Source organism: Martes martes (genome assembly GCF_963455335.1).
Source record: "Martes martes genome assembly, chromosome: 1".
In the NCBI taxonomy this organism is placed as follows: domain Eukaryota; kingdom Metazoa; phylum Chordata; class Mammalia; order Carnivora; family Mustelidae; genus Martes; species Martes martes.
Window position 1 is genome coordinate 149,268,795 of NC_137888.1, and position 16,231 is coordinate 149,285,025.

The 16,231-nt window shown below is 43.0% G+C and overlaps 1 protein-coding gene across 1 annotated transcript; it reads right to left on the reverse strand.

The window, feature by feature from the left end:
• Positions 1-489: 489 nt before the first annotated feature.
• CCR8 (C-C motif chemokine receptor 8) lies at positions 490-1,563 on the reverse strand (the record flags this gene model as incomplete). Its single annotated transcript, XM_080818437.1, has 1 exon — positions 490-1,563. Exon 1 carries the CDS (start codon positions 1,555-1,557, stop codon positions 490-492), a length of 1,068 nt encoding a protein of 355 aa, XP_080674563.1. The 5' UTR covers positions 1,558-1,563.
• Positions 1,564-16,231: the final 14,668 nt, after the last annotated feature.

A 16,231-nucleotide genomic window follows, 5' to 3' on the forward strand; every position in this document is an offset into this window, starting at 1 on the left:
GAAAATTACAGGGTAATATTTCTCATGAACACAGATATGAATTTTCCAAGAATCCAATTATTTATTAAAATGATCATGAACAAGAGGTCATTTTTTTCCAGGGAAAATACAGGTTGATTTAAAATAAGAAAATCAGATGATGTAGTTCACCAAATTAACAGAATGATAGAGGAAAGAAAGCTATATGATCACCTCAATAGATGTGAAAAAGCATTTGATAAAATTTAAACTGAGATATGATAAAGGCACTACAAAACTAAGAAACAAATCCCAAAGCTAACGTCATACTAAATAGTGAGATATATAGATTATTTCCAGAAAACAGTAACAAAATCTTTGAAAGCTGAGAAGATTAATTTGCAATAGCAGGAGTTCATTAACCGTCATGAAATATGCCTTGTGTCTGTAACCACATTTCTAAGAGTATCCCTTCAAATAGCCTCAGACTCCAGTGTAAATCATTTTTGTCTCCTAAAAGAAACACCCCCGTCACAAAATGTAGTCCGTGCTGGAGGAGCGGGAGGGGTGCTGACAGGAGGAGGGAGATCTTTCCCAGCCCTCCCTAGGTATTTGTCTTCCTACAAAGAAGAGGCCATAATTGGAAATCTTCTGGAATATTTCTGAGAGGTGTTTCTTGAATTTCTCACCCATGAAAGCATAGATCACAGGGTTCACACAGCAGTGAGTGAAGGAAATGGTTTCTGTGACATGAGTGGCATAAATCAGCCGCTGGCTCAGGACACATCCATCCAAGATGTTCATGTTGAGCAGAGAAGTGAGGAAGAGGACCACATTGAATGGGACCCAGAAGAGTAAAGATGCAATCACCACGATGAGCACCAATTTGATGGCCTTGGTCTTGTTGTGATTTTGGCAGCTCTTCAGCTGGTGCAGAATGCTAATGTAGCAGAACATAAGGATGGTGAATGGAATCAACAGACCTAAGATATTCATTTCAAAGTGGATGAAGATCTTCCACTTCAAAGTCTGTTGATTGTAAGATGAATAACACTGTAGAATGCCATCTTCAGAGGCCACTTGGTACACCACTAGTAATGGGCTGGTGGCCATGATAGCAATAAGCCACACGGCCAGACTCAGGGCTGTGCCCATCCTGGCTGTCCTCACTTTCATGGCATAGACCGCATGGACGATTGCCAGGTACCTGTCCACACTCATGAGGGTGATAAAGAACATGCTGCTGAAGAAGCCAATGTAATAAAAACCAGAGACCACCTTGCACATTACAGTCCCAAACACCCACTGGTTCAGCTGATAGTGGGTCTGGAAGGGGAAGGAGAAGACAAAAAGCAAGTCAGACAGGACCAGGTTCAAGAGGTATACATCGGTGATGCTCCTCAGCTTCTTGCAGGCTACAAGGACAAGGATGACCAGGATGTTTCCCAGAAGACCGAATACAAACAAGACACAGTAAAAGACAGCAAGAAGCAACTTGCTGTCTCTTTGGATAAGTTCCCCATCGCAGGGGCTTGACATGATATCAGGATAGTAGTAGTCGGTTACCGTCGTCACATTGGGCTCCAGTGTATAATCCATCAAAGCAGGAGGACCAGGTCAGAGAGACACCTAAGAGAGATTCATTCCTTAAAAATATTTTTATTTAAAAATATAGATTGAATTCTAACTGCCTCCCCCCATTCATATGGTGAAGCCCTAAAGCCCTGTAATAGGCTGAACACTTGTGTCCTCCCAAAATTCATATGTTAAATGAATTTACCCCACCTTGTGATGGTATTAAGCAGTGGGTTCTTTGGGAAGTAATTGGGTTAAATGAGGTCATAAGAGGGTAGAGCCCTCATGAATACAGTGAGTGCCCTTATAAGAATCACAAGAGAGCTTGCTTCTCTCCGCTCTGAGCCATGTGAGGTTATAAGGAGAAGTCGGCTCTCTGCAACCTGGAACAGGGTTCTCACCGGAGCCTGCTGGCACCCTGATCTTGGACTTCCCAGACTCTAGAATAGTGAGAATTAAATTCCAGTTGTTTATAATCCACCCGGTCTCTGTTACTCTGTTATAGCAGCCCAAACTGACCAAGACACCACCTATGTCACCATATTTGGAGATGAGCCAGTAAGGAGGTAAATATAGTTAAATATATCATAAGGGTGGGGTTCCAATCCTTAGGCCTGGTGTCCTTATAAGAAGAGTCACCCAAGCTTGCAAGTGTGCTCTCTCTCTCTTTCTCTCTCTGCACGCACAGGGAAAAGACCAAGGAGGACACAGCAAGAAGGTGGATGGCTGCAAGCCAGGAAGAGAGGTCTCACCAGGAACCGGCCCTGTTGGCACCCCGATCTTGGACCTCTAGCTTCCAGGACCATGACAAAATTAATTTCTTTTGTATAAGCCACACAGTCTGGCTTTTCGTTATGGCAGCCTGATACGGACGAGTGGACGCCGTTACAGCAAATACCTAAGTGGCTTTGGAAGTGGAAATGGGTGGAGAATCCTTCCCACACGCTAGAAAAAGCCGAGTTGCCTTGAAGACACTGTTGGTGGCGATGGGGACGGTGAAAGTGATTATGCTGAGGGCTCGGGAAGAAGAGAGGGCTGGAAAGAGAGCTTCCGTGGTCTGGGAGAATACAGGTGTCATCGTGGACAGAACGGGGGCGGAAATACAGATGTTAAAGGCGAGGTCTCCGGCAGAAATGAGGAACATGTTATTAGAAGTGGAGGAATTAGATTCTTGCTCTAAGTGGCAGAGAACTTGGCTGAATTGTTTATAGCGTTTTGCGGAAGATTGGATGTTTGGCTGGGGTATTCCTAAGCCAAGTGTTAAGAGGCTTCTCTGTGCCCGTAATTGTAAAATGCTGGAGGGGAGAGGTAAGTTGAAGGATCGTTACACAAAGAGGAATCAGAACTCGAAGATTTGGAAGACTGTCCGAACCACAGAAAGGAGGAAGTGTTTCTGGAGAGTACGCCCAAGATGTGGCGGGACCTGAGCGGGCGGAAGGGAGAGGCTTTAACCCTCTGCGCCACCCAGGCGCCCCACCCATGGAGCCATTTCAGCCGAAGCTAGGGATAGAGACGCTGCCGGTTTGGCCCAAAGCTGCAGAGACAGGACAAAATACACCAACGCGTTTGAACTTCTAGGATTCTACAAGATGGGAAAATAGAGCTATTTGCCTGCGAGTACATTTTATCCTTCAAGAAACGAAGGAATGACAGACTCCATTACAGAAGGCACTCTCCAAACAGGTGCAGGGGGCAAGACGGTTGCCTCCCCTTCCCGCAGGAGGCCCAGTTGCTCGGGGCCGAGCGGGCGGGGCTCCCGCTTGGGGCCCCGAGGTGATGCTGCCACCTAGTGGGCCCAGAGGGCAGAGCACCTGGACAAAAAAGATGATCCTTGACAACCTTATTGAATTTGCCTTGTTAGCTTTGAGGCTTGCCTGGGACCTACCACCCCTCCGTTCTTTCTGGTTTGTTCCCTGCGGAATGGGAATGTCTGTCCTATGCCTGCCCCACCGCTGTATTTTCGAATGCATAATTTGTCTGGTTTCACAGGCTTACAGCTGGAGAAGAATTCAGCCTCAGGATGAATCATATCTCAGATCTCACTAATACCCGGTTTAGATGATACCCAGGTAAGATTTTGGATCTAGAATTGGTGCTGGAATGGGCTAAGACTTTGGGAGCTGTTGAAATGGAGTGCATGTACGTTATACTTTGAAGACATGAATTTTGGGAAGCCAGATGTCGGGATGTTAGGTCAGGATGTTAAAGACTGAATTGTGTGCCCATAGATTGAAGTCCTAATTCTTACTGTGATGATATTTGGAGATAGGGCTTCAGGAGGTAATTGAGGTTAAATGATGTTGTAAGGGTGAGGTCCTGATCTGATTGGACTGGTGTTCTTTTAAGAAGAGGAAGAGATACCAAAGACCTCTCTCTCTCTCAGTACATGCCCAGAGAGAGGGTCATAGGGGGACAAATTGAGAAAGTGACTGTCTGCAAGCCAGGAAGGAGCACTTATCAGGAACCCGATATGTCAGCGCCTTGACCTTAGACTTCTAGCCTCCAGAACTGTGAGAAAGTACATTTCTGCCATTTGAGCCACCAGCCAACAGTGGAAACAGACCAAGGAGTCCAGAATAGGGGGAGGAACATATATGGGAACTGTCTGTAATTTCCATCCAAATTTCCGGTAAACCTAAAGCTTCTCTAAACAGTGAGGTCTATTAACATGTTTTAAAAATTGAAAACTGAGGTGCCTCCATAGCACAGTAGGCAGCACGTCAGTCTCATAAAAATTGAAAACTGCCCCAGCTCACCAATACAGGGGAGACTGGGTGGAACAAGAAAAGCCAAAATTTTTGAAGACAATTTAAATACCTATAGTTCCGCCACCCAGAATTAGCAATTGCTAACATATTGTCAGATTTGCTTTTGGTTCTTTTTTCTTTCTTGCCCTGTTTTCCTGCCTTTCTAATGCAATACAGATGAAGCCAAGGTTCTCTTTAACTACCCAACTGATCCCCAGGCCCCAGAAGCAACTACTGAAACCAGTCGGATATGGTTCATTTTAGTTTCCCCCTGTACTTTTGTACATACTTACTTTTGTACTTTTACTTTTACATACTTAACTGTACCCTTAAATAATATATAATTTTACATACTTAACTGTACTTTTACATACTTAACTGTACCCTTAAATAATATATAATATAGTTTTGTGTTCACTTTTGACCCACACAAATGGTTGTCACGTCTCTCTTTTTGTATCTTGATTTTCTTCTCCCCACACTGTTTTAAAAATACAGCTATGCTCTTCTAAAGAGTTCAGATCATTCTTCTCACTGCTTTTTTTTTTTTAAAGATTTTATTTATTTATTTGACAGACAGAGATCACAAGTAGGCAGAGAGAGAGAAGGAAGCAGGCTCCCTGCTGAGCAGAGAGCCCAATGTGGGGCTCAATCCCAGAACCCTGGGACCATGACCTGAGCCAAAGGCAGAGGCTTTAACCCACTGAGCCACCCAGGCGCCCCTCTCACTGCTTTTATAAGCACCATAAATAATCACTTTAAAAATGCAATAGAAATAAACAATCTCAATCATCCTAGCAACAAAAACTGCTAAGATTTCTAAGGACAAACGTGATAGAAACTGCAGTTCGGTTATGTGAAATATTATAAAACTTTGTTGAAAGTCATCAACGAGGACACGATTAAAAAGGAAACATATGCTCTATTTGTGTGAAGGAAGACACAACAATTACAACATGATAATTCTCATATTGATATTTACATTCAAGACACTTCCAATTTGGACACTATTTTTCCAATGTGTTTGGTTGCTGAACGTTCAGACGCCCTTCACCACTAGGCCACCTTTCTTTGTATAATTAGAAATGCCTAGCAAGTTAGCCATTTTTAAAGTTATTAATTTTGTTTAAATTTGTACCCAAAATGAGTTTAAAAACATAGTTTCTGAAGTATGGACGTGGGTCTTTTTTTTTTTTTTGTGGCTAGTATTTCTCAAAATAATAGTCTCTCCTCCTACATCTTCCTTCCTACTTGTCTGACAGTTGTTTAAAAAAAAAATAATTTTCAGTTTGCCTTCCTTCTGTTCTGCTGTCCTAATATCCTAGAATAAGGGGTGGTCCTCAACTCATTCCTTCCCCAGATCCTCCCTGCTGACCCCTAACCTATTCTTCCTCCATGCTCTCTCATCAGTAAAGTCTATGTGAAGTATTAAGGATGTCCATCATTTATTACGGCGGACAAGGTGTTTTAGATGCATTCTTTCATTCATTTCTCTTGAATCCCTGGGAAGCAGGCCCTCATACCTCCTTTCTGTTTCTGGAATTAGGGTTGAATTTGAATCCCAGAGATTGTAAGTCCATTGACTAAAGTTACAGAGAGGGAGGCCATAGAGCCAGGACTCGAAACTACTTCTGCTCTGAACCCTTTTTCCTCTTCCATATTTAGCTGCTTTTGTGGGGAGAGCAAAAACAAACCAATCTTTTAGAAGTTGAGCCACCTGACTTTCAAGTTCTCGACTACCTTGTAGCTGAGTAACGGTTTGTCTGATAGAAGCCTTGTAACCAGCCCAAGGACAGACTCCTCTCAGATGCCTGGTGATAAGAGGTATTTTCTTAACAAACTTTGCACTCTTGTAGGAGCTTTCAGTCCCTCCTAGCGTCCTGCAGAGAAAATGGCATGGCTTGCTTTCCTCAGTCAGAGCCAGGGCTGGCCACTAAGACATCTGCAGGTTTGTGCACTCAGGACAAGCAAAGATTTAAAAATATCTATATATATTCACCTCTTCCACCAGGCTTCTGAAATATTTGCCTTCCCTTTGCTTTTTTCCCAAGGACATAAGAGTGTCCCTGCCTATTTCTATCCTTCTTCCCCAAGGATGCTAATGAATACATACCTTAATTAGAGCCTTTGTTCTGGAGATTTCAGTGTTGTTAATTCTTCTCAGAACCTGCCCTCTGTGTCTGCAGCCCAGTGAGCAAGAGCTCTCCTCGAGGGTGGGATCTTATCTATTTGTGGTGAGTGGCAGAATAGGGGTGGATCTACCATCCCACGGTTATTTAAAAAGTTTAAAAAAATTGTTCTCACCCAAGAACACATACAGATGGCAAATGAGCATATGAAAATATGCTCGCCACCTTATCATTGTCATTAGGGAATCGTAAATTAAAACAACAGAGAGATACCACTACCTGATTATTAGAATGGCTAAAGTCCAAAACACTGACAACACCAAATGCTGGAGAGGATGCAGAGCAGGAGGAACTCTCATTTATTGCTGGTGGGAATGCAAAATTGTACCGCTACTTTGGAAGACAGTTCGGCAACTTTCTTTTGGAAAGAAGATTGGTAATTTTTTTAAAAGTTTTTTATTTTTCCCTAAAGATTTTATTTATTTATTTGACAGACAGAGATCACAAGTAGGCAGAGAAGCAGGCAGAGAGAGAGGAGGAAGCAGGCTCCCTGCTGAGCAGAGAGCCCGATGCAGCTCAATCCCAGGACCCTGGGATCATGACCTGAGCCTAAGGCAGAGGCTTAGGCCTCTGAGCCTAAGCTGAGCCACTGAGCTACCCAGGTGCCCTGAAGATTGGTAATTTTTTTATAAAGCTATAATAGACTTACCATATAATCCAGTAATCATGCTCCTGGGTATTTACTCAAATGAGTTGAAAACGTATACACACAAAACCCTGAGCATGAATATTTATAACAGCTTTATTCATAATTGCCCCAAATTGGAAGCAAGCAATATAACCTTTGGTCGAGGAATAGATAAATGAGCTGTGGTAATGTACACAATGGAATATTATTCAGTGATTTGAAAAAAGACCTATCAAGGGTGCCTGGGTGGCTCAGTGGGTTAAAGCCTCTGCTCAGCAGGGAGCCTGCTTCCCTTCCTCTCTCTCTGCCTGCCTCTCTGCCTACTTGTGATCTCTATTTGTCAAATAAATAAACAAAAAATCTTAAAAAAAAAAGCTATCAAGACACACACACACACACACACACACACACAAGGACACTTTATGCCTATATTGCTAAGTGAAAGAAGCACATCTGAAGAGGCTACGTCTTATCTGATTCCAGCTATATAACATTCTGGAACAGGCAAAACTATAGAGACAGTAAAAAGAGGTAAGTGGTTTCCAGGGGTTCAGGGGGAGGGGAATGAGAAGGTGGAACACAGGACATTTTTAGGGTGGTGAAACTATTTTGTATGAAACTGTAGTGGGGGTCACACATGATTATGCATTTGTCAAAAACCAGAGAACGCACAATGCAGAATGAACCCTAATATAAACAATGGGCTTCAGTTAGTGATAATCTATCAATGTTGACTCATCGATTGTAACAAATGTACCTCCCTAATGCAAAATGTTAATAATAGGAGAAACTGTGTAGGAGGGGGAGTTGGTATTATGGACTGAATTGTCTCCCCACCAAATTCATATGCTGAAGCCCTTAACCCCCGGTGTGATGGTGTTTGCCTTTAGAGATGTAATTGAAATCCAATCAGGTCGTAAGGATGGGGCCTGGAACTGATAGGACTGGTGTTCCTTTAAGAAGAGGAAGCGATGGGATGCTTGGGTGGCTCAGTCGGTTAAGCATCTGCCTTTGGCTCAGGTTATGATATCGGAGTCCTGGGATGGAGCCCCACATTGTGCTTCCTTTTCAACAGGGAGTCTGCTTTTCCCTCTCCCTCTTCCGCTCCCCTATCCCCACGTATGCTCTCTCTCTCTCTCTCTCTTTCTCTCTCTCTGTTAAATAAATAAATAAAATGTTAAAAAAAAAAAAAGAGGAAGAGATACCAGAACCCTCTGACTGCATGCGTACAGAGAAAAGACCATGTGAGGACACAGCAAGAAGGTGGCCATCTATAAGCCAGGAAAAGACTCTTACCAGGAAACCAATTTGTCAACACCTTGAGCTTGAACTTCTACCTTCTAGAACTGTGAGCAAATACATTTCTATCATCTAAGCCACCCAGCTTGTGTTTTTTTTTTTTTTAATGGTGGCTTAAACAGACAAATACAGGATATATAAGGGATGTTCTGTATTTTCTACCTAAACTGTCTGCATATCTAGAACTTCCCTAAGAAATAAAGTCTATTAAATTATTTAACTGAAAACTATATTAAAATAAGATGACCATTTTATCATTATATTGTAGTTGTATAATTTCCACCTGCACTGGCTCTCCTTCATGACATATGGCATGCCCAAGTGTGGTGGGTATGTGTGTGTATGTACATACATATTTGAATTATAGTGGTAGCAGTGGTCATTTCTGTAAGTGATTTCTTTACCTACATGCTGTACATTGAAAATACCATCATTATGAAATGTTCCCTTTTTCATCCTATGGTGAGCAGAGTAATAATGTAATGGCCACGTTGCTTATGTCTGTCAACATCTTTTCTTTTGATGAATCTTTAGATAAAGGGACATCCATCTAACTCCCATTCCATGCATTACCCATTGGGCTGCCAATCACTTTGACACACTCACACACACACATATGCACACACGCACGCACGCACACCATTAAAAGAAAGGAAGCCTCCTTGACTCTTGTCTGGTCAAGGAGAATGTTTCATTTTCTCAGCCATGGTCATGACTGATTTAGAGAATCTCACATCTTGTGCCCCCATGTGGCAGAAAACTATGTGAAGGATGAAACCAAGCAGGGAAAATTATGGCCAAGAAATGAGAAAATATATAATTCTGATGAAATCATTTGTGTTCTTGGAATGACAGTTGTGTGATTCATTAGTGTCCACCACCACCACCCCCCCTTCCACCTTCACCCTTTTAGGCATCAGCTAGTTTCAGTTGGGTTTCTGGCACAACTATAAGAGTAGAGACTGATTTGATAGCTCCCAGTTATCAGGTGTCTTTATATGCCAGTTCCTTTGTATACTTCATCCTCGTTAAGTCTTATGAAGATTATGCACGAGAGTTATTATCACTTTTGTTTGAGAAACTAAAGCTCAGAGAAGGGAGGTGATGTGGCAGTGGTCGCCCAAGTAGTTAACTGGAGGTTAGACTTCAAATGCAGGTCCAAGGGATTACACAGTCCAAACTTTTAACTTCATTATCTTAAAATTGGCAAATATTAGAGCCCTTGCATTCTAGTGTGTGTTGGGTCAAAACCAAGCCTTAATAGTTCTGAAGGTTAACTCTTCCAAAAAGAAAGACTTTGGAGGTTCACCTTAAATGAATTGCCCAGGGCCCAAGGGAATGAACAGGTCCCCAGATGTTGGGAGGGAGTTATAAAAGTTTCAGAAACTCCCTACCTCCAAACAAGTCATTTCTGGAAGGATGCAATAGATTCCTTGCATTCATGGTCCCAGCGTTTCTTGGAGCAAGTAGAGACCTGAGGCACATGCTCATTCTTGTAACTCTCTATTACCTTCAAAATATGCCCCAGATAGTCAGCTGGAGGAGAAGGAAGTTACTTCACTCATCCTAACCAAGACCAACCTAGATCTGCCAGCCAACTCCATGAGCTCAATGTGCAGGTGAGCCCATCCAAGATCAACAGGGCTGCCTAGCTGCCCACCACAGATGTATGAGCAATAAACACTTGTCATTAAATACAGCTGAGGCTTGTTTCATTGTTTGTTAAGCACCATTGTTGTGATAAAAACTAACTGATGCAAGTGGTCTTGCCAGATTAGGGGCCAGGGAAGCCTGTTATGAATGGATGCATTCTTTGGGATGTCAGAAGAGAGCCCCCTAGAAGGAGGGGAATCTGGGAGAAAGAAAGTATGGGAGTGATGAAAATTGTCAGTATCACTGCTGTGTTAATTCTAGAATGCAATCAGACTCACAGTCCATTGGTCTCCCACTCTTAGCTTCTTTGTATGTAGAATGAGGATTGTGGTTTCCTTCTGGAAGCTTCTGAGGAAGAAAGTGAGGTATCACCATGAAGGTGGAGCACATCACAGGTGGTCCTCTAATCTTCACTCTTGAGTTTACTCCTCTCCCCATATTTTCACCCCAAATGTTGAGTGGGAGCAAACAGGGGCTACCACCATTTCATGGGATATGGTAGCCTGGGAGAAAATCTGTACAAGTATGTGTTAAGAAAGTCAGAGAATATGCTGAGAACAGGAGGTGGCAGGAAAACCACCAAGGCAACCAGGGAAGTCTTTGTTTGCTGCCTCCACTCTGCAATACATTATCTGTGCAAAGGAGCACAGGAGCTCAGCTAAAAGTAACCTGGGAGTGTCTATATATATATAATATAAATATAAATATAAAGTGTGGGGGAGAACCTTGGACCCACCTTTTGGAAATCTAACTTAAGGTAGTAATCCAAAATGCAGGAGGGAAAGGAAGCTATCTACAAAGCTATAATATGATGTAATTTATAGTAGAAACAACTTAAAACGCACTTAGAAGCTTAAAAAAAAAAGAAAGTAGACTGCTTAATTCTTTTTTTTATTATGATCAGTTAGCCAGCATATAGTACATCATTAGTTTTTGATGTAGTGTTCAACGATTCATTAGTTGTGTATAACACTCAGTGCTCATCCCAACACGTGCCCTCTTTAATACCCATCACCCAGCTATCCCATCTCCCCACTCCCTCCCCTCTGTAACCCTCGGTTTGTTTCCCAGAGTCCAGAGTCTCTCATGGTTACTCTCTCTCTCCGATTCCTCCCCATTCCGTTTTCCCTCCCTTCCCCTGTGGTCCTCTGCACTATTCCTTATGTTCCATGTATGAGTGAAACCATATGATAATTGTCTTTCTCGGCTTGACTTATTTCCCTTAGCATTCTACTGTGGTACCTGCACAAACATTTAGTTATTGGAAGAGTGCAATGTTAGGTTAAAAAAAAAAAGAATACCCCATTTTATCTGTATATTGTCTAGAATGGTTGCCCCACATCACTTGATCCTTTGTGCTTTCTTCCACACAGTGATAGCAAGAGGCATTTCATTTCAGGGACAGAATTGTGAAGTGGCGACCATGGTTTATTTCTGCTAGTTGAGACCATGCCAGGAGGGCCACCTGCACTGAGGATCATATTTTGTTTCAATAGAAGAGGCAAAGACCCAATGGGCCTGACAAAAACAGACCCAGTTGATCAACTTACTGCAGAGGTCTACCACCACAAATACCTTTACTGTGGAGTGCAGACCATCCCAAGAAGACAACAGAGAGATGGGGCACAACTCCAGGGAGGAGCAGTGAGGGAGGGGCGATGAGGACCAGATCTGTTCTTCCCACTACTGCTCCCCCTCCTGGAGGTATGTGGAAGTTCCTCTCAGAAACATGAAGGAAAAGGTAAGAGCTCCCAGTACTGGATGGATGACACCCATACTCATGTCACTGTTACATTTCAGTTTGGGTACAATTTATTTATTTATTTATTTAAAAAAAAAGATTACTTATTTATTTGACAGACATATCACAAGTAGGCAGAGAGGCAGGCAGGGAGAGAGGAGGAAGCAGGCTCCCTGCTGAGCAGAGAACCCGATGCAGGGCTCGATCCCAGGAGCCTAGGATCATGACTTGAGCCGAAGGCAGAGGCTTTAACCCACTGAGCCACCCAGGTGCCCCAGTTTGGGTACAATTTAAAATGGCTACATATTCCTCTAAATTTTGCTTCATGGCCCATGAATCCAACCTTTTTGCCTCACAAATTTCATCTCTTAGAAATACCTGCCGGTGCCTGAATTCATACCTGGGTAACTCCCCTCACCAACATCATTCATGCTCTGACGCAGTTTGGGGAAAACCCCGGATACTTTAGCTGAGTTTTGTACATGATAAGCAAAGATCAATGGTTCACAGATGGTGAGACACAGGGCCCACAGGTACTGCTGACTCATATCACAATGGCAAAAACTACGATACCTGTTCCACCCACAGCAGTGGGAAGGAGCCATGTACCCTTTTGCAACCCGGCCAAGCCGTCCCGAGGGACTAAGGTGGCATTTCCCCAAGCCCAGGTTCCAGGTTGGGCCAAATGGTAGCACAACACCTGGCACAGAAGGAGTGATTTGTGCAAGGAAACTCAGTGGAGGCCGAGGGGAGTCAGGAAGAATGGTCTGTGGTTTCTGTCTGCCACCTTTCCTGAACTCCACAAAGCTAGACCACTTGGTAGAGCAGTCCAAGTTCTCTACCAAGCAACTTGACTTGGGCAGAGGCAACCGCAGTCAGCAGAGGTGCTTCTGGGGCCGATCTCTACCCTAAGGAGTCTTTATTGTGAGTTCCTTGAGATCCTTTTGCTTCTCCATACTTAGCACGGTAGCCGGTGCACAGCAACTTCTCCATAAATCATTGAATGGAGCGCAAGGCAAGATGAAGATGTGGGGTTAGCTGAAGAATTGGAGAAATTGTTGAAGGGTCCTTGAACAGCTAGACCTGAAGGAAAAGGCCCTTGCTTAGTTCCTAGGCCATTGTATGGGGCTGGCGTGGGCCCTGTAGGCCTGGGCACCCATTTGCTCTCACCCCCTGTAGCAGTTTTCTAAGCCTGCTGTAGAACAAATTACCACCAACTTGGAAATGTATTCTCTTACAGTTGGAGTACAGACGACTGAAATCCTACAGAACTGAGTTCTCCAGGGCTCTAAAGGAGAGTCATTGTTTGCCCAAGTGCAGCTCCTGGTGGCCACCCAGCAATCCTGAATTTGTGGTTACGTCACTCCTGTCTCTTCTCTACCTTCCCACCATCTTCTCCTCTTTGTGCTACCTGAGATCTCTCTCTGCTTCTGCGTTATAGGGACTTGGTGATTGCACTGAGGGTCACCTGGGTAATCTGCAATAATCTTTCTATCTCAGGATCCTTGACTTAATCACATCTGCAAAGTTCCTTTTTCCAAATAAGATTGCATTTGCAAATTCCAGGAATTAGGACTTGATATTTTTGGGTGGCCTTTATTCAGTCTCCTCTACCCTAGCTCTAAAGACAGGAGGAAGTGATGTGGCTTAAGAGAAGCCTTAGTTTCTCACCTTTGGCCTTACAGGGAGGCCCCAGCATTCTGGAGGGCATCGGAAACCATTTACACAGCCAAAGTCAAATACGGCCTCCAGAATCGACAGCCTCTCAAGTCCACCTCCTGCTGTACAAACACACTCAACGAATTCTGAGGGAAAACTCTCTGGGCAAACATATTTCAAAATGCATTTTTTTAAAAAAGATTTTATTTATTTGACCAAGAGAGAAACAGCAATAGAGGGAATACAAGGAGGGTCAGTGGCAGAGGAAGAAGCAGGCTTCCTGCAGAGCAGGGAGCCGGACTGGGATTCGATCTGAGGACCCCAGGATCATGACCTGAGCTGAAGGCAGATGCTTAATGACTGAGCCACCCAGGTGCCCATTTCAAAACATTTTTAATAGCATTTTCCACTTCTATCATTGACACGCTTCCCAAAGCTTTGGGGGAGTATCTTAATTGAAATCGATTGCCTTCTTCTTCATCTAGTCTCCAAAACTTAGAAAAATCCTATTAACAGTTTAATAATGACCATATGCAATAGTTAATTTATGTGTCAACTTGACTAGATGACAGCATCCATATATTTGGTCAAACATTTTAAATGCTTCTGTGAAGGTGTTTTTTAGATGACATTAACATTTAAATCCATGGGCTTTGGGGCGCCTGGGTGGCTCAGTGGTTTAAAGCCTCTGCCTTCAGCTCAGGTCATGATCTCAGGGTCCTGGGATCGAGCCCCGCATCGGGCTCTCTGCTCGGCGGTGAGCCTGCTTCCTCCTCTCTCCCTCTCTGCCTGCTTCTCTGCCTACCTGTGATCTCTGTCTGTCAAATAAATAAATAAAATCTTAAATCCATGGGCTTTGAGTAGATTACTGTCCATAATGTGTGTGGGCTTCATTCAATTAGTTGAAGATTTTAATAGAAAAAGACTGACCTCCTCAGAAGGAGAGGGACCTCTGCTGGCAAACTACCTGTAAACCTGAATTGCAGCATCCCTGGGTCTCCAGCCTGCTGGTGGACCCTGCAGGTTCTGGACTTGCCAAGCCTCCGCAATCACGATAACCAATTTCTTAATATAAATCTCTCTTTCTATGTATACGTACATCTAGTTAATTCTGTTTTTTTCTGGAGGACCTTAATATACCACGCAAACCACAAAACAACACCATAGCTTAAATGTGTACATAAACAAGCAAGATCAGGAAAGAGTAGTGCTGAGTCTTCAGGTACTGGGTTACATAGCTTATGAGAAACAGATGACTCCTGAAATGCACCATTATATCAAATCACCACCAATCCCTCCAAAGAAATCGCTCCAGCTCTGTCCCATAGCTGGTTCAACACAACTTCTATGACCACTAATGAACATTGCAGAGTTCAGAGGGATCTCTTTAAGAAACATACCCATGTTTCTGCTTTGGGTATTTAGGCATTTTATAGTTTTAAGGAACAAGACTTTCCATTTCCACATGCCTCAGTATTTTGTGGTTTGACATGGAACTTGCACCAACAACTTCTGTGATATGAGTATACATGCTTTACATAGTGAGTTTTTGACTGACTTTTTACAGCTTAGGGGACCTATCCTGTCCAACCACATCATATGGTTTTGTAGGATATGCTATAATAGAGCATTGCTGGGACTTTGAGGATGGGCTCTGTTAGGAATGAACAATTTTTCTCTACCTTTCAAAATTCTTCTAGCTGGTCTAAAAATGAAATTAACACAAGACAGATTAATAGGAGGAAAAAAAAAGGTTTAATTATATGCACATACAGACCTAACGATGAAATTGGGACCCTCCCCCCACCCACCCAATGCAGTTTTTATACATTTTAGACAAAGATGTAAGTCTGTGAGAAATTGACAAGACAAAGAAAATTTATGTTTGGGAGCTTCAATTAGCAAAGAATTTTATTTTTTAAAAGATTTTATTTATTTATTTGACAAAGATCACAAATAGGCAGAGAGACAGGCAGAGAGGGAGAAGCAGGCTCCCTGCCGAGCAGAGTGGGGCTCTATCCCAGGACCCTGAGATCATGACCTGAGCTGAAGGCAGAGGCCCAACCCTCTGAGCCACCCAGGCGCCCCTAGCAAAGAATTTTAAACAAGATTTGGGCTCGGGATAGTAAATTAGTGAAAGTAGCAAGGTTTGTTAATGTAGTCTTCTCAACTTTAGATGCCCTATATCTGGTGAGAAGGATGTCTCCACCTCCTGGTACGGAGAGAGTACCTTTCACATGGGAGATTTATTTCTGCTTTCTGAAGACAAAGGGAGATCATGCTTTTCTTCTTGTAATGGCTGTTTCATCAGTAACATTCATTCAAAATAATCAGTATGCCTTTTGGGGTGGCCTGCCCTCAGCCCCCACAGTAGATATCCCAAGTACTTCCTATTAATGAATGTTTTAAATATTTACATTATACTGGCATAATGGGGATACCTTAAGACTGTATCCTTAGATTTTTGAAATGATGAGAAAACTTTAAAGAACTGGCATTTAAAATTTTCAAACAGTTTTAGTTCTAGAAGTAGTGACTCTGTTCATGCATTCATTCTTTTCATTAATCCTCTAAATATTTATTAAGTGCTTACCACATGAGGGTCTCTAGGCTGGGTTGTGAGGATACAGTGGGGGATGACATCAGCAAGGCTTCCGTCCTGTAGGGTCAGATACAGTGGGTGACGGGCATAAAGCAAATTATACAAATTTTTGATGCTAATTGTGATAGTGTCAATGAGCAGTACCCATACTGAGGGTGTTTAGAACAGGTGGGTCCAGTC